This window comes from Peromyscus eremicus, chromosome 1 (assembly GCF_949786415.1).
Source record: "Peromyscus eremicus chromosome 1, PerEre_H2_v1, whole genome shotgun sequence".
Taxonomy (NCBI): Eukaryota; Metazoa; Chordata; class Mammalia; order Rodentia; family Cricetidae; genus Peromyscus; species Peromyscus eremicus.
The window spans coordinates 33,260,884-33,287,360 of NC_081416.1; the positions used below are offsets into that span (position 1 = coordinate 33,260,884).

At 42.1% G+C, this 26,477-nt stretch overlaps 2 protein-coding genes across 11 annotated transcripts in view; one reads left to right on the forward strand and one right to left on the reverse strand.

Annotated features, from left to right (window-relative positions):
• The first annotated feature begins 7,063 nt into the window (after nt 1-7,063).
• Nucleotides 7,064-26,477, forward strand: part of Spata6l (spermatogenesis associated 6 like) — a 51,618-nt gene continuing 32,204 nt past the window's right edge. For 2 of the 10 annotated variants that reach the window (XR_009378568.1, XM_059259260.1), the window contains exons 1-4: nt 7,067-7,301; nt 11,263-11,400; nt 14,688-14,736; nt 17,889-17,930. Coding sequence is in view for 6 of the 10 variants with exons in the window: in XM_059259260.1 (XP_059115243.1) it covers nt 7,263-7,301; nt 11,263-11,400; nt 14,688-14,736; nt 17,889-17,930 (268 nt within the window). In the remaining 4 variants the exon portion in view is untranslated. Of the gene's footprint in view, nt 7,302-10,904; nt 11,157-11,262; nt 11,401-14,687; nt 14,737-17,888; nt 17,931-26,477 lie in introns of those variants that run through there. The other 8 variants (XM_059259271.1, XM_059259293.1, XM_059259285.1 and 5 more) reach the window with 8 other exon arrangements.
• On the reverse strand, nt 9,822-11,053 carry Plpp6 (phospholipid phosphatase 6). Its single transcript, XM_059259331.1, has one exon. The coding sequence runs from the start codon at nt 10,949-10,951 to the stop codon at nt 10,085-10,087; it is 867 nt and encodes a 288-aa protein (XP_059115314.1). The 5' UTR covers nt 10,952-11,053; the 3' UTR covers nt 9,822-10,084.

Sequence of the window (26,477 nt, forward strand, 5' to 3'; positions counted from 1 at the left end):
CCTTCCCTTGAATTGTCAGGCATGTTTGCACAGTAACAAAATGGTAATAGTACAATACTGTAATGTGCATCTCTAAACAAAGTTAATGTGTCTAAACAAAGACAAAAAGGCTTTATCATACCTATCAGAATTAATCACTGGGTATTATAGAATGTCCAAATATAGTCAAAATTTCTGGGAATTCTCAAACACTGAGTTGGTTTGTTAAAAATCAAGGTGCAAAAATGGCCCACATACAATATTTGGTTATTGATATTTTAAAAATTTATACCAGTTCCTGCCAACCTTTCCTTTGTTCTAACAATGGCATTGACTGTTTCAGTTGTCACGCAGAAGGCTCTACATTCTAGATGTGACTTATAGGATGGCTTCTTTGTGGTGTCATTACTGTGTTTCTTAGCTGGCCACATTGCTCAGTGGTGGAGTACTTGCCTACCATGTGCAAGGCCTTAGGTTTTACACCTGACATTAAAACAGAGGAAAACATGTTTATCCCTCACATCCTTTAAGAGCAGTTAAGTCTAGAACAATACTGCTTGCTAGAACAGTCTTTGATGATGAGAATGATCTCTTTACGCTGGCTAGTGTAATAGTCACTAGCCATATGTGGCTCCTGAGCACTGGGAATGTGACTGAGGAACTAAATTTTATTTTGTTTCAGCTAACTTAGTTATATGTTGCCACCATATTGGCAATGCAGCACTAATAGCCTGATTCAACTTAATGTACATTTTCTCAATCAAAATGCTTCCTGTAGATCCATCCTGTGAATTAAATAGATAGCCATATAGTGTTACCATAGTGATATAATTAGCAACAGCCTGATCATTCTTGGGTAGTTCTCCAAAGGATGTAATTTAAATAATTTTTAAAATATAAACTTTGTCTTTACACAGTTTGTTAAAACCAAGGAAAGAGCCAGGAGCAGTTCATTTATTCATAGTAAAAGAAAGGTAAAATTTCTTCTTGACATATTAGACTGGTGAGAAAGCTGAATTGTTAAAGAACATTTTAAAGACAGACTTTGGGAAAGGATGGATATAAGAGGTAGTCTTATCTTAAAGCTTATATCTATCTTAAAGCTGGATTTGTGGACAAAAAGCAAATTAGTGCTCTGGAAATGCATTATTGCTGAGATAATCTGGGTTGTCTCAGGAACTAGTTTTTCTTTTCAGCAGGCATTTCTCACAAATACTGATAATAACTCACTTTGGAAACTCAATCTTCTGGTGCTATTCATGCTTGCTAAAGGAGAATTCACTGGCATGGAAGACTGTAGGGCCTAACAAATCAGCACACGGAGTACAGACATAAATAAATGGATTAGAACAGTACTTTCAAGGCCTTTCAATCATTTATCATGGAATATAGCTGCCTTCCGAGAGAAACATCTAGCTGTAATAAGAAGGTATAAATGTGATGAAGAGGAGAAGGCCTCTGTCCTAACAGGCACCGTGTCTGATAACCCAGGCGGCCTCCCCACTCTGCATCACACTTTCCCCGGGGAGCTCATTGGATGTTAGAATAGAGATCTCCAGAAGCACTCAGAAGTGCTCCTATAACCTGACGTGACTGACAGTCCTTTGAAACTCTGAAGAGAGCAGCAGGCTTTCTTCTAGAACGATTCATTTCTAAATATGCAGGGAAGGTTGCCTACCATTTCAGGGGTGGGATTCCTGAAACACTTGTGGATCGTGGGGTACAATCCCTTACCTTGGAAGTCGAAGTGGCAGATACGTTTGCATGGGTGTTTTTGTGACATGGAATACATAGGCTTTGGCTCTGACAGTTGAAGTGTGGGCTCGTGCTCTTTTCTATGTTTATAGGCCTCTCTTTTTCTATTGTTTTATGTTTTTTTAATTTGTTTTCTTTTTTTTGGATTCAGTAATGGAAATTGTTGGGGAAAATATCATTTAACAGCATCTAAGGGTATTAAATGAAAAGCAAGGTTCCCTTCAATCACTCTATCTGAGGCTCTTTCCTAAGGTATACAGTATTAAGTCTCTAGTGATTCCTTGCCCTCTTGCCCCAGAAACATGTTAAGCATAATTATACATATTTTATTTTCCTTCTCTTTGAAATGGCAGTGTATTAGATGTATTTTTTATGGCGTGCATTTATTTTCTTCTTAGAGATTATTTCCTGTTAAAACTTCCAGCCCTGCTTTATTCTTTCTTCCTGCTGCTTAATATCAGCTTTAGTATGACTCTACTTCATGAACATTTGATTTATTCTTATTTTTTTAAATCTTAATGATGCAGCATATATCTTCATGGTTTCTTTGTGACGTATATCCACAGAATAAATTCCTAGCAGCAGAAATACTGAGCCAAATTAAAATTTTTGAGAGACATTATCAAATCACTTTCTAAAGAAGTTGTATGTTGTAAGCAGAATAATTGTCCCCAAATATGTCCATATCCTAAACATGGAGACTGAAAGTATATTATCTTACATAATAAAGGGGATATTGAGATTTCAGGTGAAAATGAGGTTGTTAACCAACTAGCCTTAAAATAGGAGAATTATCTTGGATTCTCTTGAGTGGTCTTGATGTGGTCACAAAGATCTTTTAAAAAAGATTATCTTATTTTAAATTATGCATATGTGTGTGTGTCTCTGTGTGGTTATATGCACATGAGTGCCGGTTCCAGCGGAGGCCAGAGTCAGCAGATCATCTGGAGCTTGATTTAACACTTCAGCGAGCCATTCAGCATCGGTGGTGGGAACCAAACTTGGGTCCTCTGCAAGGGCAGTAAGTGCTTGTAAACCTTGATCCAGCCCAGTCACAAAGATCATAAAAAGTGAAGAACAGAATCAAAACAAAGGAATATGAGTAAGACTTGATTTGATATTGCTGGCTTTGAAGATGGAGGATGGGAGCTTTGAGCCAAGGAGTACCCGAAACCTTTAGAAGCTGGAAATGAAAGAGAACTAAAAGGTGCTGGGTTACAGCCCTCCTGCCACCTCAATTTTTGCCTGGTAAGATGCAGGTTAGATTGTTGTTCCAAAAAACTGGAAGAAAATAAAAAATGTAAGCTCTTGAGAATACAGAAATTTGTTATAGTAGCCGTAGACTAATACATTAAAAAAAATTTCATTCCCACCAACACTATGTATTTCCTCACACCTTTTCCTTTTATTCCTCTAAAATAATAGTTTCTCCCCTCACATGAATGCTGTTTCTGTTATTTGAAAAGTATTTATGATGTTGGGTCAATACTTCCTTGTTTTAAGTTAAAAGGAACATCTTGGTCATTAGGAGCTGATTGTCACATTCTTACCCCTGGTTAATTCACTCTTTGGAAATTCCCATATGGAGAATGCTTTTGTTTTCTCTCCTGTGACCAGGTTGTGACCAGGATGGGTGATGTGTCATTTCTGCAATACTGAGGCCATCAAGCTGCACTGCAGAAGCACTCGGGCGTGGAGGCTGTTCACTGGCATCTGCTTATGACCACAAAACCTACTGTCTTAAGGTTTCTATTGTAATAAAACACCGTGAGCAAAATCAACATGGTGAGGAAAGTGTTTACTTCATCTTTCAACTCTCAGGTCACATTCCGTCACTGAGGCCAGTCAGAGCAGGAACTCAAGGCAGAAGCCATGGGGGAAACACTGCTCACTGACTTGCTCAGCTTTTCTTTCTTATACACCTCAGGACCACCTTCCCAGAGATGGCACCATCCCTGTGGGATGTTCTCTTTCACATCAATTGTTAATCAAGACAATCCCCACAGACTTGCTCCCAGGCTAGTCTTATGAAGGCATTTTCTCAACTAAAAGTCCTTCCCGGGTATGTCTAGGCTTGTGTCAAGTTGACAAAAAACAACCCAGTACAGGTAGCTACATGGGAGATGAAGCCATTCCTTTGACTTGACTCGGTGACAGTCCAATTCTTGAATGGCTTTGCTTAAATGGTTTGCAAGACAGGCCTGACACATTATGTCTATAGCAACTTCCACATTTCTATGGTATCTGGGAGTCTGAGATGACCATGGTGGGGGAAAAGCAACCTTAATAGGAACAGCTAAATAGAGGCCAAGGTGGCATATGCAAATTTGTGTGTATTAACCAGTATCTATATTGAGTGTCACCTCAACAAAGGACTGTGGTGATAATTGTGTTCCTCAGTATATTGTGCACCCTAATAAACTTATCTGGGATCAGAGAACAGAACAGCCACTAGATAGACATAGAGGCCAGAAAATGGTGGCACACATGCCTTTAATCCTAGCATTCTGGAGGCAGAGATCCATCTGGATCTCTGTGAGTTCAAAGCCACACTGGAAACAGTGACACACGCCTTTAATCCTAGGAAATGATGGCAGGAAACAGAAAGGTATAAAAAATGTGAGGACAAGGAACTAGAGCCTAGTTAAGCTTTTAGCAGCAGTTCAGCTGAGATACATTTGAATTGAGGACACAGAGGCTTCCAGTCTGAGAAAACAAGATCAGCTGAGGAGTTGGCACGGTGAGGTTGGCTGTGGCTTGTTCTGTTTCTCTGATCTTTCAGCATTCACCCCAATATCTGGCTCCTGAGTTTTTTATTAATAAGACCCTTTAAGATTCGTGCTACAGCCGGGCGGTGGTGGCGCACGCCTTTAATCCCAGCACTCAGGAGGCAGAGCCAGGTGGATCTCTGTGAGTTCGAGGCCAGCCTGGACTACCAAGTGAGTTCCAGGAAAAGGCGCAAAGCTACACAGAGAAACCCTGTCTCAAAAAGCCAAAAAAAAAAAAAAAAAAAAAAAAGATTCGTGCTACAAAGGACAGTGAGTTTAAAAAGGATTCTAAAAATACTACTTGGCCAGGTGAAAGAAAGAAAACACAGACAAAAAGAATAGCTAGATAGTTGCCGGGTGGTGGTGGCACACGCCTTTAATCCCAGCACTCGGGAGGCAGAGCCAGGCGGATCTCTGAGTTTGAGGCCAGCCTGGGCTACAGAGTGAGTTCCAGGAAAGGTGCAAAGCTACACAGAGAAACCCTGTCTTGGGGGGGAAAAAAAAAAAAGAATGGCTAGATAGTCAAGGGAAATCCAAAGAATTCAGGGCTCTACCATTCCATCAAGGTAAGTTTAGTGTAGGCAGAATTTTCCTGTCCTGACTGCTGGCTCCAAAATAACCACAAAGAGGCTTAGTATTATAAATACTTGGCCAATAGCTCAGGCTTGCTTACAACTTAAATTATCCATTTCTATTAATCTGTATATTGTCATGTGGCTCATGGCTTTACCTATTCTCCAGCACGTCTTACTCCCTCTGATTCTGCTGATGTCTCTCCTCACTCTGCCTTTCTTCTTCCCATCATCCTCAGTTTGATTGTCCCACCTATATTTCCTGCCTGGCTATCAGCCAATCAGCTTTTTATTAAACCCATCTGAGTGACAAATCTTCACAGTGTACAAAAGGATTATTCTACAGCAGTCTAGTAATATCAAGTGTTAGGAAGAGAGGAGACTCTAATAATATCAAGAGGTAGACCAGCAAACGAAGAGCATGTGGATAGGACAGGGTCTCCAGGGACCAATAAGATCTCTGTTTGTGGAGGCAGTGAGGTGGTAGGGACCTGGATTCAAACATGACTGTTATTAGTTATGTAGCCTTGGTGAAAGGCTGTTTGGCTTCCATTCTGAAGCTGTAAAATACAGGTAACATCTCCCTCAGAGATGCCCACCTTTCTGTAGATCTTCAGTAAGAATTGATTCCTTCTTCTATTTTACCCCTAGAAACTTAACTATAAATTTATTTTGACACAGTATTAGTATCATCAACTAGTGCTATCCCTGTGATATCACGGGTGTTGTGCCAGTTAGCTGTTAGGACATACCTGTGCTCTGGGCATTCAGAGAGCTGGGCACCCACCTGTATACATCTTTGGGTGCAGAGATAGCACTAGGAACTAGGTACAGATGTAATGTTCCATTCTTCATCACACTGGATTTTTTCCTTTCAGAAAAATGAACTACAGCTGCTGAAGTGAATATCTTCAGAGGTATCTTTTTAGGGACATCTTCCTGCACTGTTTCCAACTGCATAGATCTCAATGTAAAGTATTAATAATAAATCACAAGATAATTTTTTAATTCTATTTTATTGAGGCAGGGTCTCATGTGGTCCAGTCTGACCTCAAACTCATTAGATATTCCAGGCTAATTTTGAATTTTTGATTCTCTTAACAGTGCTAGGAGTACAAACATCAATTAAAGACAAATTTATGTAGTTCTGCTGAACACTAGCCTGGGCAAACACTACCAACTGAACTATATGGCCTACCCCTAATTCTTTAAGATTATTATGTATTTACTTAAATTTTTGAGACATTGGCCTTCTGGGAAATTTTGGATCTGCTAAAAACGGCCCCATTCTCCTCCTGTCCACTGTTGTTGTTTTAAAAATCACATAAAATAGAAAAAAATGTCATTTCTCCTGCCACTTGAGAAGTCTTACTCTGTCTGCCACCTGACCGATTTCCTCTGGGAGATGATGCAATTCAATGCTTGGCTTAAACTACTCGGAAAGGCTGAACTGTGCAGTGAAGAGGAACGGACAGTTTTGTTTCCAGACCTGAGATTCCCAACTTAAGTCTCTTTAGAAATGATCTATTTCTAGCTAGTACACTGTTCCATTTCTTAACGACAGTGAGCATGTTTTCCGAGGCAAAAGGAGACAAGACATTTAATAAGAGAGTCCCCTAGGGAACAGGCAACTATGCTAAATAGAAATTGTTACAGGAATCCCAGTGTCTGGGGTCCCATAGCCACTAAAAGTGATTACATAACAGAGCTATGATCTCATCCTACTTTTGGGATGGAAACTGTTAAATATTTGAACACAGTAACCGAGGCCGTAGATCGTCCAGGGAAGGACAGCAAAAGCTCTGCAGGCAGGTTCCCAGGCCCTTAGGCAGTAGTCGGTGGGCCCGGCCCACCGCCAGGGAGGCTGTTGAGAACTCAGGTTCCCAGCAGAGCATTAGCGCGCCTGCGCGTTGGCCTTCCTAGAGTTCCAGGGGAGAAGGGTGAGCGTTTGAGTGTCCATGGCAACCCGACGCTTCCGCCTTCTGCAAGCTTACAATCCATAGCTTGTTGTGAGATACCCGGCCCGGTGGGAGGGACCTGGGCTGGGGGGACTGATGGGGTAACCAAGGGGTGGGGAGCCAGGGAAGCTTCTGGAAAACACTCGCCTTGATGTAAACTAAAATAATTGGTTCAAGGCTCCGCACAAAAGGATCTTGTCTTTCCGGCGCTTTCGCCCACACGGGGAAGGATGCCTCTGGAGGTGGTGGTGGAGCTCCAAATCCGGGCGGTAAGAGATCTGCGAGCCTGCCGTGTTAACCCCATGTTCTCCTCTACTTACTCCACACACATCGCTTTTGGGACACACTGTACTTCCGTCCCTAAGATTCTGCACATTTATCACCCTTGGCCCTCTTAGCCTTTAATCCAGTTCAGTCTGTCTTTTTTTTCCCCCTAAACCAACATGTTTCTTGGCGTCTTTAAAACGATCCTGACTTAGGTTCAAGAAGGAGTTTCAAAAGATAAAGACTTTGGGAAAGGATTTGATTTTAAGTAATCAAAGAATATATGAGTTTTAAAGCCCCACTCTTGATAAATGTGCCACCTCTAGGAGGCAAAGCGCGTTCCCATAGCTTTGGGTTGCTAATTTCAACAGGACACTCAGTTTAACAAGAAACACTTTGTAATTACCCACCAGCTCCTTCTTAAGTGAGGTGCTGGAGCACAGTGACCACCGTTCCAGTCTCCCCCATTCTCCAAGCAACAAGACTGGCACGGAGCTTGGCCTCCCAGTTATAAGGGGCATCACTACTGGCCATAGTCACAAGCCGATGCTAACAGGACGCTGCATGGAAATTCAGCTAGATGCCACACAACAGCAAACTCCTAGGTCTCATCGAGCATGTTGAAGTTAAAAGGGTCCTGGTTTGGGTTCCATTTTACTGACAGTTATCAGTTGTACTGTATCAATTTCAAAGGCTCAGGAAGAGGAAGGAATCCCTACAAGGCCATGAGATCTCTCTTAAATCAAGAACAGAAACTAAGAAGTCATCTTATGTCATTCAACATTACCAGTTAATTTATTTTGATTTTTAAAAGGCATCCTTCAGTGTACAAGTAATTAACAAAAAAATCAGTTTTTTACTCTAGAGAACTTAGGATGACCCATGAAGTCAGGTAACTTGATCTGATCTGTGCTTTTAAAAAGCCGGCAAACTCAGGCCCTGGCAAACAAAACATGGAATTCCAGAAGTGTAACTAGAAGAGAGGCCCTCAGTAATCACACATGGGAACACAGTAAGAGCAAATACTTTCCTTTCAAATGTCTGGCTTGAACATTACAATTAAAAAGGATCTCTGAAGCCAGGTGGTGGTGGTGGCAGCGCACAAGCCTTTAATCCCAGCACTCAGGAGGCAGAGGCAGGTGGATCTCTGAGTTCGAGGCCAGCCTGGTCTACAAAGTGAGTTGCAGGACAGCCAGGGCTACACAGAGAAACCATATCCCGAAAAAACAAAACAAACAAAAATCGGAAAGTTTAAACAACACACTCAGACCACTTAGAACCTCACAGCTTGGCAGAGTTAGTAAGCAAAGAGGTAGTCAGTGTTCAGGGTGTTGTGGAAATGCAATGACTGTTTTATTCAGAGGAAGAGCTGTTCCTGTTGGTGTGCCTTCCTCCCAGTGAGAACCTGTTTAGCACAGCCATTCTGGACAGTCAGGTCCACATCCTTGCATGTTAGATTACAGCCAACAATCGTTCTGTTTATAAATGCCAGAACAATTGGTCATTAAGATTATCTGATGACACCACCACCACCAGTGATTTAAAGGTTTTCTTTCCAGGCAGAGCAGCGTTTACAGATTTATACAGCACAAACTCTCTTTGGTCTTTCCAGGTCGGACAACAATCAGAGTCTACCACATTATTTGGTCATCTTTGGTCTCATGATTGGGGGAGGTGCGTGGATGAACAGCTTTCCATGTAAACAGAAATTTAGGAGTTATACCTAGTGCTCATGTAGGGCAACAGGCTCTCCTGAAGAATTTCAAGTTAAGTACTGTTCCCTAAAATGTGCTGGATACAGCAAAGTAGAATTGATATGAGAAGGGATAGCACACAGTCTTCTTTGTGCACTGAACATCACATCGCTTTTCCATTTTTTACTTACTAGAGGACCATTTACTCTATTGAGTAGAGATGATGGGCAGCAGGGCTTCATCTCTTGCCACTGGTCATTGACATCTGTGGTCTGCCTGTTTCCAGACTCTAGGTTCCCCCGACTCTCCCCAGCAGCTTATCTTCTTGGCCCCCTGGTAACGCTGCTGCTGGCAGTCAACAGAAATGAACAGTAGTCTCATACTTACTTTTCTGTGGGAACCTTAGGCAAGCCCACTTTTTGAGTATGTCTTCTTTAACATCTTGGTTCGTTCTATGAATGCTAAAAGACACTATTAGAGAGTAGTGGAAAGCAAACATCTAAAGACCTTCTGAGAGGTACAGGAAGAAAGGCAAGTACTGTACGTAACCACTTCTTACTACCTAATACACAAAGGTGGGAGAGCTTGTTAAACACTCAAGATAAAGAAAAAGCTCCAATTATGGCAACAGATGTTCAGAGATTAAACTGGAAAAGTCTGCGTTAAACTTTAAAAATACTGTTTAAAATATACCACAGGGAAAGGGCTGGGAATAGTGCATGGCTTACCTGGAAGCTCATGTCTCTTAAAATTCAATTTACAAGTGATAAATTTTTTGGGGGGGGATTACTAATTAACACCAATCTGTCAACTTTAAATAAATAGCAATCATATAATCAGCCAGCTTGATTTCTTTACATTTGTCTTGGAGATAAACAGCTGTTGCATATATACACAATAGACTTTCTTTCTCTAGTATGGCTGTGTTCAGTAATAGCCAGCACATACTCCGACCTAGGAATATGTCAAGACAGTGGGATCCCAGAATTCCCAAAGGTGCCTGAAATGTCTGAGGGGCAACTGGATGGCTCTGGTTTAGGTCAGACTTCTCGTGACCTTCAGACCTCCTGGTGCCAACAATCAATGAGATGGTGTCACTGTTGATTCCACAGTACAAAGAGGACCGGAACATTGTGGGGTGACAGCCAGCAATAATCCACAATGCTGTACAGCATGTAGCCCATAAAAAAGCCAAAAGCTACATCAGTGACGTTGTGCCGCCCAAGCATGATCCTGGAGAGACCTAAGACGAAGGCCCACAGTACCACCAGCACCCTCAGTGGAATGGCCAGGACCAGGTGGTTCAGGATGAACCGCGACACCAGGGCGGCCCTCGTGGCGTGGCCCGAGGGGAAGGAGTACTTGTCCACCGAGAGGGTGAAAAACATGTCCATCTGATTGTGCGCCGGTCGGCGCCTGCGGACCAGCCCTTTAATCACAGCCACCAGCAGCAGGTCCAACAGCAGCGAGAAGAGCAGGTTCATCAGCACTTCGCGCCCGGCCCAGCTATCGCTCCTAAGCAGGCAGTAGACGGTGCCCAGCAGCCAGGGGATGCCGTGCCCCGAGATCTCCAGCAGCTTCATCAGGGGCCGCACGCTGCCCCAGGCCGAGCTCTCCCCGGCACACACCCCCAGCTTCTTGGACAGCCACAAGTCGATGGCCAGCAGGGAGCGCAGGGCGATGCCCAGGAAGGACGGGTTCAAGTTCATGCGGTCGTCCTCGGGTGGCAGAGCCGGGGCTGCTTGCGCGGGGCCCGCGGAGGCCAGCGGGAAGGAGCCGCGCCGATGCACCGGGCTGTCGGAAGCGCGCAGCCGGGCGCAAGTAGGATCCGCGCCCGCGCGGCCGCTCAGCAGCGATTGGAACTCGAACCTACCGCCGCCGTGGGCCGGGCTGCCCGGGACGCTGCTCCCGCCCGAGGTGCCCAGCGGCCGTCCCTCGATGGTCCTCCTGGGGCTCGGCATCGCGGCGGGCAGCAGGTCCCAGGGCCCCGGCCAGACCGGAGAGAGGCTTCCCGGCCCGGCAGCCTCTTCCGCTTCCGCACTGCCATCCTGGAGGGCGGGCCGAGGAGCTGCAGAGCGCGATTGTGACACCTGGCGGAGACGTGGGAGGGGACCGGGATATCCAGTTTGAGGAGAGGAGGGAGGATGCTATTGCTGGGAGGTAAAGGTGAAAGATGCAGTAATGGGGTCATTTCACAGGTTATGGGAGGTTAGGAGAAACACAGCCCTGTTGCAGAAAAACAAACCCTGATTGCCCTCCTCTTCTTTTTAAGATTTCTTGCCCGGGAGTGTTCCTGCCGGACAAGGAAGGTGTATACCTTGGAGTCTACCTCCTGAATCAGTACCTGGAGACAAACTGCTTTCCCTCTGTGTTCCCTATTGCGATTCAACAGAGCATGAGATTTGAAAAGGTGATCTTGACTTCTCAGTGGGTTTTGCTGTCTGAAGTCAGCGTAATAGTTATAAAGAATAGTGGTTTTGTACATTTTTTTTTTCTTTTAAAAAAGTGACCCTCAGGCAATTCAGTATAGTTTAAAAGTACAGGCGGCCTTGAGGCAAAACCATAGTTTGGAAGACTTACTTTTGCTCTGCAGGTCCGAGCCAAGTTCTGTCAATCGAGTGCTAAATACCCTGGTGGATGCTTTCTATTCTTGGAACTCCCATGGCATTTCCTAACTGGAGCAGAGAGCGTTTCTGAATGTTCTTGGAGGTGTTAGAGACAGTTGCATTACATTTATGAAAGGGGCTATTAATAAACTGCAGACCTTAAGAAAAAAACTTTCTTAAGCCTAGAAAAATAATTTAAAACTATAACTAAATCGGTTAAATCTTATAACTGAAATCTTGTAATTAAACACAAGAAAGCCGTTCATATTTTCTGAGTTTCCTTAAGTGTGTTATGTAACAGCAGTAAGGGCTAGATTCCATTCCAGTGAATGCAATCATGTTTTTAAAAAAATACAACCAAAACATTAGCCAGGGCTTCCCACTACAGTATGCTGTAGCAATTCATGATTGCATTCTGTAATCACCAACTATTTTAGTTTGGGATTTAGAGATGAAATTGGAGTTACCTTTAGTAAACCTAATGATTTTGCCCAAACAGTGTCACTGAGGCAGACTTTTGGGGCAGAGGGACATCACTTTCTAGGGTCTGGAGAACGGTGCCCAGAAAGCTACCTATCTCTTTTGACCCAAGGTAGGGAGAAAAGATGAAGATAGTTTGTAACAATAAAAAATTTTTTTCAGCTTATTCATTTAAAAATATGTCAGATTGGTTGGGTAAAAGAGCAAATAGTTATTCTCAAAAATACAGTCAGTACCCAATGATCCATCTGGCCATAGGCAGGTGATGGGCATGATGAAAAGCAGGTGTTGAAAATTAAGTGTTTTTCCTCCCAACATTTTCTTCATTTATCAGTTTCAACAGCACTGTAGAAGACTTCTAAGATACGTTTATAAGAAGCCTATAGATACAAAATTGGGCAAGCACAGAATGACACATCCATCAACCACCTTGGGAACTTACCTAGTCCAACCTCCTTTGTTTTTTAAAAGGAGAATGTCTGAGACTCAAACTTTAGCTGCTTCTCTACTGCAGTGTAGAAACACTGTTGGCTTGAGATGACTAGTTAAACATACCATGCATGGGACCGTTTTGTTTTGTTTTGTTTTGTTTCTTTTTCTAAAACCGAGTTGTTTAGGCTCATTTTCTAGTTGCATCTAGTTCCAGATTTCTTGCACTCTGTTCCATTCTTTAGCTGAAAATACTTGCAGCAAGTAGCAAAAGCATTTTCTTTCCCCACAGCCTCTTTGTATGGCTCAGATTTGAATACTTAAAAGCATCAGAGTAAACAAATTCTTCATAAAAATTCATGAGCCATTGTATTTGAATAGGCCAAGCTGACTGCTCCCTGAGATCACACATGAGAAAACCCTTGTATGAGATTTATTAGGCTCTTAGAGGCGGCACACAGAAGTGACCCATGGGCAGCAAACTTACTGTCACAGTACTGGGGGCTAGAAGTCAGAGCAAAGTGTTGGTGGGGCCATACTACTTCCCAAGGCACGAGGGAAGGATATTTCTCTGACTTAGGATTCCAATATGCAGTTAAAAACATTCTGAGCATTAGACCAGAGAAGCTCTAGTTCTTTAAGTCAAAAGAAGATATGTGTGAGTAATAAAATCAAAACAGAAAATTCACGGATGAGAAATGTCAGGTGATCTGTGCGTGGTCTGTCCACTCTAACCAATCAACTATGTTTGCTTTCTCCACTTTGCATGTGAGAGTAGAAAACTTCGTGCCCAGTTTGTAATAGTGGCTCCTTCTGTGCACTGTCTGGTTCATGAATTTTTCTCTGCTCAAGTACACTCATGAATTTATTTTAGTTTATTTTTAACTTAAAAAAAAAGGCATCGCCGGGCGGTGGTGGCACACGCCTTTAATCCCAGCACTCGGGAAGCAGAGCCAGGCGGATCTCTGTGAGTTCGAGGCCAGCCTGGGCTACCAAGTGAGTTCCAGGAAAAGGCGCAAAGCTACACAGAGAAACCCTGTCTCGAAAAACCAAAAAAAAAAAAAAAAAAAAAAAAAAAAAGGCATCAATCCTGTGTTAAGTGCCCAACCTACTCCAGTATGACCTCATTCAAATTTTAACTAAGCATATCTATATTGACCCTATTTGGAAATAAGATTGTATTCTGAGATACTGGGGTTAGATGTCAACCTTCGAATTTTGACAGGGACACAATTCAACTGATAACAGTGTGAAATGGAAGGATGCAACTACTGAACTAGTTTAGGCCAAAAAAGAATGTTAGCCACATTTATTTAATAAATGCAAGCAGCAAAGCAGTGTCCATATTTTGCCCTCAAAAGAGATCTGGCTTTGAAACCTTAAGCAGAATTTTAGCCATGCTTACCTTTAAACCTCATTTGAGTCATCAGTTTAAAGGCTGAAGGTATTACTGAAAACCTTTGGTTTTCATAAGGTCCTTGGCGGCCTGTTCTGTTTCAGGGCTGCCTCAGCACCTTTTATTTCAAGAACAAAACATGCAGATTGGACAGTGTTTAAGGTGTTACAGTAACGTTTTTCTGTGCTCCGTGGTAGAGCCCCTCAGCCCTACCCCTGCCGCTACTTGTCTTTGATGTTACCTATGGTTAAAAGTTCTATTTGGCCGGGTGGTGGTGGCGTACACCTTTAACCCCAGCACTTAGGAGGCAGTGCCAGGCTGATCTCTGTGAGTTCGAGGCCGGCCTGGTCTACAGAGCGAGATCCAGGACAGGCACCAAAACTATACTGAGAAACTGTCTGGAAAAACCAAAACAAAAAAAAGTTCTATATGTTGATGAGTACCTGCTGCATACAGAATGCTTTTCTGTGCACTCAAGACTCAGGTTAATGCAAGATATATTTGCTTGTACAGTAGGTCAAACTGATGGCATTTTAAGCATGTGATGGATTTAGCTAACTCAGATTTCTTCGCACTTAATCATTCTGATAGTTTTAATTCATCCGTGCTTCAGCCATTTGTTGTTCTTTTACCACACACTTGTTAGTCATGTTCCTGTTGGATCCTAAAACATTCTATGGCTTGATTTTCTATGTGCTAATTACTTGAAAGAACATAAACTGATGGTTTCTAGAAATACATTTTACTAAAACCTTGAAAATTTCTTTTCCTTGTTTTTCTCTGTAGACATTTGAAAATGCAATAGATCCTGGAGCTGTTGCAGAAATTTTAGAAAGTAGGTACTTAAGAGAATAAAAGACTCATATGTAATCCGCAGGTACAGAATTCTGCTGCTTCTCAAGTGTGATATTTCTGTGTTTCATCAATATTTAAACTTAGGGAAATTCTACAGTTCATGATTTATTTGTTGTTTGGTTGGTTTTTAGAGAAATAGTCTTGCTATGTAGTCTAGGCTGGCCTTGAACTCACTCCTGCCTCCACTATCCAGGGTACTGGGATTATAGGCATATGTTATCACACCAACCTTTAAATGTTTTCATTTATTATTATTACTGTGTGTGTGTGTGTATACACTAATGTGCATGTGAATATGGGTGTGAGTGTGCCATGTGTGCCTGAGACATAGGACAACATTGGTGAGTTGGTTCTCTCCTTCCCTCATGAGTTCTTGAGATGGAACTCAGATGCTTTTTTTTTTTAACTTTTTATTTATTCCTTGTGGTGTTCACATCCTACATCTCAATCCCGTTCATCTCCCTGTCCCTTCATATCTGCCCTCTGCCCTTGCAGCCTCCCCCGACAAATAACATAAAATTTAAGAGAAAAGAAAAAAAGAGAAGGAAAAGATAAAAAAGGAAAATCTAGTCGTTGAAGCTGTGGTATGACACAGTCACACAGCAAACCCTTTGTCCGTACATCTTTACTTGCAAGTGTTCATTGCAGAGAGTCATTGGTCTGGTTGGAGGCCTCTGGTTTCTGCTACACTATGGATGCTGGGCCCTCACTGGGACTCCTCTTGTATATCCTGTTGTGGCCCTGTGTCGTGGAGATCCTGCAGCTTTGGGTCTGCATGACCAGCCCCTTCATGTGCTCCAGCAGATCATAGATGGAGTGGATATGGGGATGGGCCAACTCATAGCCCTGGTTCTGGGTCTGGGTAGTTGCAGGGTCAGCCCACCAGCTCTCCCCCATCTTCACCACCAGGGTGAGCTCTCCAGCATTGCCCCAGCTAGCTATGCAGCAAGGAGTAAGGGGTGGGACCGTTTCTCCTGCATTCATACCCTCGAGGCCAGCTCACCCACGGCTACACTGCTGGGGCCTGTGTTACCCAAGTCAAGCGGGGGTGGGGAGGGGGCAGGACCAGCTCTCCCACCTGCCACAAGTGGCAAGGAGGGGAAGGGTATCTCTCCCTTGCCTGTACCACCGTATGGCAGATGAGGGGCAGGACCAGATTTCCCACTTTCATGCCCTTAAGGCAAAGTCACCCATGCCCATGCAAACAGAGTCAGCTCTATTGTGCTGCCCCAAAGAGGTGTAGGACCCACTCTCCTGAGTGCTGCAGCTGGTGAGAGGCAGGGCCAGTTCTCCCTGCAGCCAGGGAGGGGTGGGGCCAATTCTGTGTAGCCCTATCCTTTCTGGCCATTGGTGGTAACAGGAGCTACAAACCATGGCTGCAGCAGGGCCACAGACCCAGACATGGCCCTTGGCAACAGCCTAGGCCTGGACATCACCATGGCCCCAGGTGGCAAGCAAGCTGCCCACCTCAGCTTGCTCCTCACCGCCTTCACCTCTTCAGATATACCTCTCTCCAGAGGACATGATCCATTCTGTCTCTCTCCCATACCTCACCATATGTCTGCTCACCATAATAGTGTCCCACGACCCGGCGCCTCACTTCCCTGAGTGGGTCACCCTTTCTCCTTCTCCTGCTCAGTGCTAATGTGCTTCAGCTATCTTGGGTGTGTGGCTTCCATTTGAATATTTCTGTGAAGAATGTCACTGAAATTTTGATGGCAATTGAGCTGATCTGTAGATCACATTTTGTTATAGTAATTTTCATAATATCTTGTCAATCCATGTGAGCATGGATGTTTTTTTTTTCATCTTCTAGTTTCTTCTTTAGTTTTTCCCAGTATTTAAAAACTGTTATTATTATATGTGTGTGATACATGTGCAAGCATGTGCATACCACTGTGTGTGTGTGTGTGTGTGTGTGTGTGCGTGCGCGTGTATACGTGCATGTGATATGTGAGTGTGGGTAAAAGTCAAAGGGTAACTTTAGGAGTTGGTTATCTGCTGTGTCTGAGGGTTCTGGGAATTTAACTCAAACCACCAGGCTTGAGTGACACCTGCTTTAACCTGCCGAGTCATCACTCCTAGCCCAAGATTTACATCTTAGTCTTGTCTTTATAGATATTACAGATAGCCTCTTCAAAAACATTTTCATCTCAAGGAACATAGTAAGGTACCTTTTATGACACATTTGTATAGCATGCTTTACAAGTAAGCTAAACTTTTGCATTAATGAATAACATTGGCTTTTCAATCTTTAAAATGAAAAATATGTTGCTATTTTAGTACTCTATGAATATATATACTTTTATGTGTCTGTGTGCCATGTATATGCATAGGTGCTCACAAAGCCTGGAGAGGGGATTGGATCCTCTGGAGCTGGAGTTACAGGCAGTTGTTAGCTGCCTGACACAGGTGCTGGGAACAGAACTTGGGTCCTCTGAGAGAGCAGTGTGCTCTCTTGACATTGAGCCATCTTTCCAGCTCTGAATATACCTTTAAGAGACAAAATAGTATATCCAAGAAGTAAAAAGCTAATTCTGTAGCTCACTCATCTTTGCTCCACTCCCTCATTGTATGAAAATCTGTTTCATCATTGCCATAGCACTTATTTTAAATTATAGTTGTTCTTTGGTTCTTTGATGCCCTTGGGAAAATGGTTCCATGACCTCCACACATACCAAAGTACATAGGTGCTCAAGGATCATAAATAAAATGATGTAGAACTGCTTGTAACCTATGCATGAGTGTGTGTGTGTGTGAGTGTGTGTGTATGTGTGTGTGTGTGCGTGCGCGTGTGCATGTCTGTGTATCCCACGTAATTTGGATTATCTCTATATTATATACTGTAAATGCTGTATGAAGGCATTATTCTGCATTGTTTAGAGAATAAAGAGAAAAGAGCACACATGTTAGTGCACAGATGTGAGTACTTTGTAAACGTTTTCTGTCTGTAGTTGGTTAAAAGACAGAGAATCTGTAAATAGGGAACCTGTGAATATAGAGGACCAATTATTTTGTTGTTATCAGTAGTGTAAATAATTATGGCAGCTTTAATTTAGCATATGTTAAGAAACAGGCAAATTTTCTGACATATTAAAATCTCATGTTTTTTCTTTCTGTTTTCTTTTTTAGGCTTCCTAACCAGGTTTGAATTGATACAGCTAGTGTCTCCAGGTACTATGCCCATAAACGTACTTCTGAACTAGCACTTTCAATTTGAAGGAATGGGGACAGGATTTCAGTTTTCTTTATGACTGAATCATTTTTAATGATATACTCTATACCATCATCTTTGATAGGTATAAAGAATTTCATTAATTTACGTGTGTGTGTGTGTGTGTGTGTGTGTGTGTGTGTGTGTGTTTCTGAGGACTGAACCCAGGGCTTCATACGTGTTAGGTAAGCACTGTACCACTGAGCTACATCCCTCGTCTTTTAAAAAATGGTTTTAATTTTGAGGCCAAGTCTCCTTGAATCACTTAGGCAGACCTTGAGCTCATGACTTTCCTGCCTGAGTCTCCTGAGTAACTGGGATTACAAGCAGGCACTCCCATCTCTGGCTACTTGTGTATCTTCACAAACCAGGAACCATGTGGTTATATAGTATTTGGGGAGCTTTTTTTCCTTTACCTTGTTACCAAAGTTAATGTATTTGTCATTTTCTCTCTCTCTTTTTTTTTTTTTTGAGACAGGGTTTCTCTATGTAGTTTTGGTGCCCGTCCTCAATCTCGCTCTTTAGACCAGGCTGACCTCAAACTCACAGAGATCCTGGCTCTGCCTCCCGAGTGCTGGGATTAATGGCTTGCGCCACTGCCGACCGGCTGTATTTGTCATTTTCAATAGCTATTTCCATGGTATTATTATCCTTAAATTGTCATTTACGTTTTTTTTGTCTTTCACATAACCATGAAAATTCTTCTTCTTTCCTCCCTTAATATATTTACAGAGTAGAATTCCCAGACTGAACTGTGCCTTGTGAGCCTGGGACAAACTGGTTCTCAGTAGAGCATGCCTGCTCCTCATATCTTAACTAAACTGGACATTATCATTTGAATTTATTACTTTTGAATTGTACATTAGTTTAGATATGTTTTACCATATTTTTATGACCCCCTTATTTTTTTTAGATCTGATGTGTAATCCTAAATTTAAAGTTTCCTTCTTAAAGGTTTCAATTTTTCCCATATTATTATTTGTTTTTTTCCTTCTGGTCATTGTTCATTGATATTTTCTCAAGGGAACTTTCTTTTTTTCCTTGAGACTTACTGAGAAAAGAGCAGTGACCTGTATAGAAGATGTCTCAGCTAAAAGGGGGGCGGAAGGTTGAGTAGAGGCTTTTTATGAAGGTTGTGGATCTACCCGTAATTGGATCCCTGTGGCAGGTAAGGGGCCCAAGAAAGGGTGTAGAGCTAGGCACATGCTCCTTGGTTCTTTAGCAAAGGTAGCCTTGGAAACAGATAAGAACACTAGACTCTAAGAATATAGGGATAAACCCTCAAATTATTGCAGTGTGAATCTAGTGATAGACAATTATTATGGTGTGAACTAGGGATAGGTACTCCAATATTTTGGTCTAAATCTATAGATAGGTGCTCAACTATTATGGCGTGTATGTAGGGAAAAGTGCTCTGAATATGGACACAGATGTAATGTGAATGTAGGTATAGTCATTCAGATACTACAGTATGAATCCAGAGATAAATTCTCGAATTTGTGGTGTGAATTTATAGATGGACATTCAAATTGTGCTGTGTAAATCTAGGGATAAACATCTGAATGTTATGGTGTCAACCTAGGGATAAAGAAGACACTCAGATACCACAATGTTAATCTACAGATTATGTTGTGAATCTAGGGATAGAAACCTGAATATTATGAGTCTATCCATTCAAGAATTACTTGTCTTAGTAGACAATACAGAGCAATGCCTCAGAAATTCTCACTGAATGGCTTTTTTTTTTTTTAAAAAAAAAAAAGGACAGGCTAAAACCAGGCCATTGAGGTTTTTTTCCATAAGTTTTTTTTCCTTGTTTGACCCAATTTTATGTTTAAGCATATAACCCTGTGAACTGTACTAATTAAAAAAATCACCCAATGTAAAACCACCCAATGTAGAAATTTCAACTAACACATGATTATATAGATTAAAAGTAAAAAGAACCCATTCATTAACGATGCCTCAGAGATACTTTATTGGCAATTTGCTGTTTGGTTTTTTTTAGACTTTTAAAAAATGCACTTAGTATATAATGTATTGGCATATATACCTAACTCCAAAGTGACACACACCACACCTATATACAATTGTCTATCCTATACATAAGATATTATGTGTAAATATTTTGAATATAAACATTTTATAACTTACTTCTTAGAATTTTATGTGTTAAAAATTATCGCTTTTTTTTTTTTTTTTAAGTCAAGCTCATGCTGGCTTTGAACCCGTGATCCTCCTGTCTCACCCTGCTGAGTGCTAGGATTCACAGGTCTTTCATGTGACCACATGTCTGTGTGTGAGGTGATGAGAAGAGCGGCCTGACAATGAAGAGGTGAAGCCTGGGGAATATGCGAGCTGACAGCGTGTATACCGTTCATAACTCACAAGTCAGCCATAGGCAAACTGGGAGCCTTGTTGTGCTTGCTTGCCTCCTGTCCACAGCCCTCAGATTGCAGACTGTGAGTTTAGTGGCCCTCAGTTTGAATGACTGAAAATAACCGTTTCACTCCGTGTCAGGTGTGAAACTGTCAGGTGCCTATTAATCAGTTAATTACTTCCACGCGGCATATGGCAGCAGCAGTGGTCCTTGGTGCTAACTGGGTCAAAGAAACTTGCTTAAAGTCTCCTGTAGGGTCATCTGGACCAGTTTTGAGTTCTCAGAGACCAGTTCCTTGACTAGTCGACCCATGACCTCTTTGTTCTGCTGTAGACGGCGCATTCTTGTGTGATAGTTTTCATAGCGTTTTTAGACGCACAGTCAAAGGGCATTTGAGCATCAGGTTAGGGATACAGGAGTGATGCTCAGGTCTGCTTGTAGCTTACTGTAGTGACTAAAGAGAGTCAGTGACTTTGCTCCCAGTAGATGAAGACCAGCCTCTGGTTGTCAGTTCCCAAACAATGACGGACACAGGGGGGCAGTGTAATACTGTTTGACTGGGAGTTTGGCGCTTTCTTTTTATTAACCTCCAAAGCTAATACCTTCTCTTTGGCAAGTCATATATAGTCAATATAACTGTAAAACCCCCCTTCCCTGGGCTCCTGTGTGCTGAGTCAGAGCTCAGTTTTCCACTACAGTCAGTAATGGTCACTAGAAGGGAGTAAGGAAGATGGCCTGCAGACATGGCTTTGAATTCCTACTTTGCCATGTGGCATCATGACAGCTACGTTAAACTCTGAGTCTCAAAGAGAACCCAATGAGCTACTCTACCTGGAAGCATGGTGTTAACTGTGCTATATGCTCTAGAAATGCAAGATAGTTTTCAAACTTGTGCTGTTACTAAAATTTCTTTTCTTGTAGTCTTATTCACTTCCTTTTGGGGAAGAAGTTGTTCACTGACATACTGATGATGTCACTGTCTACGTCATCAGCCATTTGAGAACACTGAGTGCTTACAACCACTTTACTTGACCTGTAAGATTAGACAGTCTGAGCACTTTCATTATTTATTGCCTAGGCTCTGTAACATCTCATTATGTGCTGACATTTCCATATTGGCTACAATTTGGGTTACTGAAAAATGACCAAATTCAGGAGATGGTTTTAAGACACTTTATAGCCTTCTAATTAGTTTTCTAACCCCATTTCAGTCTTATCTTACTTACTTTTCTGTTGTAATAAAATCTCTGACAAAAGCAATCCATGAAGGAATGATTTCTAGGGGCTTACAATTCAAGGTTATAGTAGATCACTGAAGGGAAGTCACAGGGTCAGCTGGACACGTTGCATCTATAGTCAAGAAGCAGAGAGTAATAAGTGTTTGTATTCAACTTTCTTCCTTCTTTTTGTATAGTCCAGGATTCCAGCTCACAGAATGGTGCCAACCACAGACTATGAATCTTACTGCCTCAATTAACCTAATCAAGATAACACCCAACTGGCATGCCCAGATACCAGGCTCCCATATAATTCCATGTCTCATTAAGTTGGCAATAAAGATTAACCATCACAACTCCACTCCAGTCAACTTGATACCCAAACACGTCACTTTAAAAACGAAGTTTATTTGTTTATATATTTGTGTACATGAGTGTTTTATCTGCGTATATGCCTGTACAACAGATCCCATTATAGATGGTTGAGAGCCACCATGTGGTTGCAGGAAACTGAACTCAGGACCTCTAGAAAAGCAGAGTAATCAGTGCTCTTAGCCATTGAGCTACATCTCCAGTCCTCCAAACACATCACTTTAAAGACTTTTATCATTTTAATTTATGTATATATCTGTATCTGTGTAAATATATGTTATGGATGTGAGTACTTGTGACAGCCAGAAGATGGTCTTATCCTCTTGAGCCGGAGTTACAGGCAGTTGTGAGACATCTGACATGAGTGCTGGGAACTAAACTGGAGTCCTCTGGAAAAGTAGGAAGCTATCTTAACCACTGACTCTCCCCAGGCCCACCCCAATGTAACACTTTGAATCATACTCTTCCATCCCTTGTCTCCAAAGTCTCAAGTCCATCTCATAATGCAACACAGTCTATCTTCAGAAGTTCCCTTTGTCTTTGACAATTCCAACACTTTGAAAGTCCAAAGTCTATGTCTGAGACTCAAGGCAATCTCTTAACGATAAGTCCCTATAAAATAAAAAACAAGTTGTACACTTCCAACATAGAATGACACAAAATAAACATTCCCATTTCAGAAGTGGAAGCATCAGAGTATGGGAAGAAATGATCAAAGTTAGACCAAAATCCAGCAGAGAAAACTTCAAACCCTGCAGCTCCATGTTCCAGCATCTGGGCACATGATAAAATGCGTTTTGCTCCAACGGGCTTGGGTAACCCCATCCCTCCAGATATGCAGCCTATAGCACATAAAACTTCTCTGTTAGTTTGATTCCACTCCATGCCCACAGTGTCCGTTGGTAGGTGTTATACATCCATGGCCTCTCCAGTATCTTGGGATTTGCATTGGAACTTAGTCGTCACATTTATAGCTTCACATTTATAATGGTCCATTAGGCTATGTTTATAGCCCAGAGTTCCAAACCCTTCTATATTCATCCTGCAAACTAGTTTCAAATACTCAAGAACCACATAATCAGGTTTATGATATAACAACCCCACTTCTGGTACCAATGTTCTTTCTTTTTTTTGTTTCTGTGATAAAAATATCCTGACAAAAGCAACCTAAGGAAGGAAGGGATTGTCTGGAGGCTCATAATTTGAGGATGCAGTCTATTATGGTGGGAAAGTCAAAGCAGCAGGAGCTTGTGGCAGCTGGTTACATTGCATCTGCCAGTCAGGAAGCAAAGGGTATGTGGTGATTTGTATGAAAATGGCCCCCATGGGCCCATAGGGAGGGGCACTAGTAGGAGCTGTGGCCTTGTTGGGGTAGGTGTGGTCGAGGAAGTGTGTCACTGAAGGTGAGCTCTGAGGTTTCAAATGCTCAAGCCAGGCCTAGTGCCCCTCTCTCTTCCTGCTGCCTGCTGAGGTGTAGATCTCTTCGCTACCTCTCCAATACTATGTCTACCTACACGACCTCATGCTTCTCGCCATAATGGTCTAAGCCTCTAAATGTAAGCAAGCCCCAATGCTTTCTTTTGTAAGAGTTGCTGTGGTCATGGTGTCTCTTCACAGCAATGAAACTTTGACTAAGATGGGGTGACTTATTCATGACATCCCATCTAGGGAATGGAGCCATTCATAGTGGATGGATCTTTCCACCTCAATTAAGGAAATCAAAATAATTTTTCACATAAATGCCCAGAGGCCTATTTTCTAGGTAATTCTGAATTCTGAAAATTGGTAATTAGTGCTAACCATCATAAGTCTGTTCTTGGTATTCCAGAGACAGTGAATTAGTTTGTCTATACTTCTCTGGCTTCTTGTTTTTATTTATTTAAATTCTTGGCAAATATATGAATGATAATTTAATAGCTATAATTTTTGGATGTAGTGACAAGAATGATCCAAAAATGTATAAGGGAACAAAAGGAAAGGGAACAAAAGAAAAGCCTAGTGTGCAGTGTGATATGCATGTGTCTTGGATGTATGTTTATGTAGGAATGCAACGATGTTAATATAGACTAGAAAGTGTGGGGCCATTGTTAGAACGGTTGATGGAGCAACTGTGATGATGGTAGATGATGACTTACACTCTTTTTTGCCAGTTTTTACACAGTAGACCAAGGGGCTATGTCCTAGTTCGGGTTTCTGTTGCTATGATAATACCATGCCAAAAACGATTTTTGGAGGAAATGGTTTATTTTATTTTATACTTCCAGGTAACTGTTCATCATGCAGGGAAGTCAGGATAGGAACTCAAGGCAGGAACCTGGAAGCAGGAACTGATGCAGAGGCCTTGAAAGAGTCCTATTTACTGGCTTACTCCTCATGGCTTACTCCTCATGGCTTACTCAACTTGCTTTCTTATAGCACCCAGCACCATCAGCCCAGGACACTGTCTACAGTGACCTGGGCCCTCTCACTTCAATCATCAATCAAGAAAATGCACACAGGCTTACCCACAGGCCAATCTAGCACTCTTGGCGTGCAGTAAGTTCTCAATGACTGTTTTTTGAATGGGTGAATGTAAAGAAATCATTGAAGAATGAATAGAGAACATTTGGTCTTTGTAACTTGTTTTAACAGTTGTGGAAACTGAATTTCAAAACAGGTAATTGTTTTGTTGAGTGACTGACAGAAATAGGAACTTGGGCAGGAGCGGGGAGAACAAGGGAATCCGTGGCTGATATGTAGAACTGAATTGTATTGCAAAATAAAAAAAAAGTAGGAACTTAAGTTATCTCATTTTAATTTATATTTCTTCATGAGTAGAGATAAGAATTGTTTACAGCGTCTCCATTATGTGCCAGGCATTCCTCCACAGGTTTGGGAGCAGTATCTAGGACATTTAAATCAAAGCTATCATTTGATAAGAGGGAGCCAGCCATTCGAGAACTTGGGGAAGAACTGTTAAGGGGAATGCAGAGAACAGAGAGATGGGTGTGAGACGCATGCCTGTAATCCTAACACTTGGGAGGTAGAGGAGTTCAAGGCTATCTTTGGTTGTATAGCCAATTCAAGGCCTGTCTGGACTACATAAGGTCCTGTCTCAAGAAAAGCAACCAACTAAACAAAGAAAGAAACCCAAACAGCTCTAGAAGTGACTTTGATGTGTCTATGGTATGGCAAGAATGGCCCCAGGGACAAAAGGACATTACTAAAAGGGTCATTAATGAAGTAGCAGCAGTGATTAGAGGCCTGATTTACATAAAACCTTGGAGGCCAATTAAGGTAACAGGTTGTATCTTACTAGTGTTTTGAGAGCAGGCCTTGGTGTAACGCTGGTAGTCCTGGAATTTGCTATGTAGATCAGGCTGTCTTGAACTCACAGAGATCTACCTGTCTCTGCCTTGGGAGTGTTGGGATTAAAGCTGTGCACCACCCCGCTGGGTGGTACATGGGTTTTATTCTGATGCGCAAAGCTAATGGAAGATTTTAAGTTGATTTCATAGTGAACCTTGAAAGAACAGGATCTCAACCATGTGAGGAGCACAGCTCAAGCTGTAGAAGTGCTTTGTAGAGAAGGGAAGATGCCTCAGCCAGTCCACTGTGGTGGAAGCTTGTCTGCTAAGGCAGTAGTGGAGAGAAATGACATAGAACCAAAATAGAGAATACCGTACTCTGTATGTTGATCCTTACTTTCATATTGAATGCAAAAAGTATGAAGAAGAAACTAATTTACCCTATCATTTGATGGAAGGTCATTTATTGTCTTCTATAGCTACTAAACCTAAAATTTACCCTCATTAAAATTCTCCTCACAAGAAACCAAACAGCCACCAAGCAGAAAAGCTATCTATTTTATTAGCTGTAGTGACTTCTGCTGGTGTTCTGGGTAGGGGCCACTCTCAGTTCAAACTGATGATGGAGCACCTGCTGTGCTTACAAGGCTGGCTTGGATGGCAGCTTTCCTGTCCATCAGCTCAATGAATGACTGTTCTGTTACACCTGAGATCGTTTTTGGTAACGAGCATTCTCTTTAATATACCCTTTATCACAATTGTCTTAGTTAGGGTTTACTATTGCTGTGAGGAGACACCATGACCATGACAACTCTTATAAAGAGAACATTTAATTGAGAGGGCTCATTTACAGTTTCAGAGGTTCAGTCAGTTATCCTCATGGCAGGGATCATGAGGATGTGCAGGCAGAGGTGGTGCTGGAGCTGAGACTGCTACATCTTGCAGGCAACAGGAAATGAACTGACACACTGAGCGGTATCCTGAGCATAAGAAACCTCAAAGCCCACCTTCACAGTGACACACTTCCTCTAACAAGGCCATACTCCGACAAAGCCACACTTCCTAATAGTGCCACTCCCTATGAGATTATGGGATTATGGGATTATGGGGGCCAATTACATTCAACCTACCACAACAATGAAATACGATTTATAGTTACCATAACCAACCTGGACAGGTCACTGCAGAAATCGGTATAATAATCCAGCTTCAGTGTGAGGGAGAAAAAAGGAAAGTGCCTTATAATGAAAC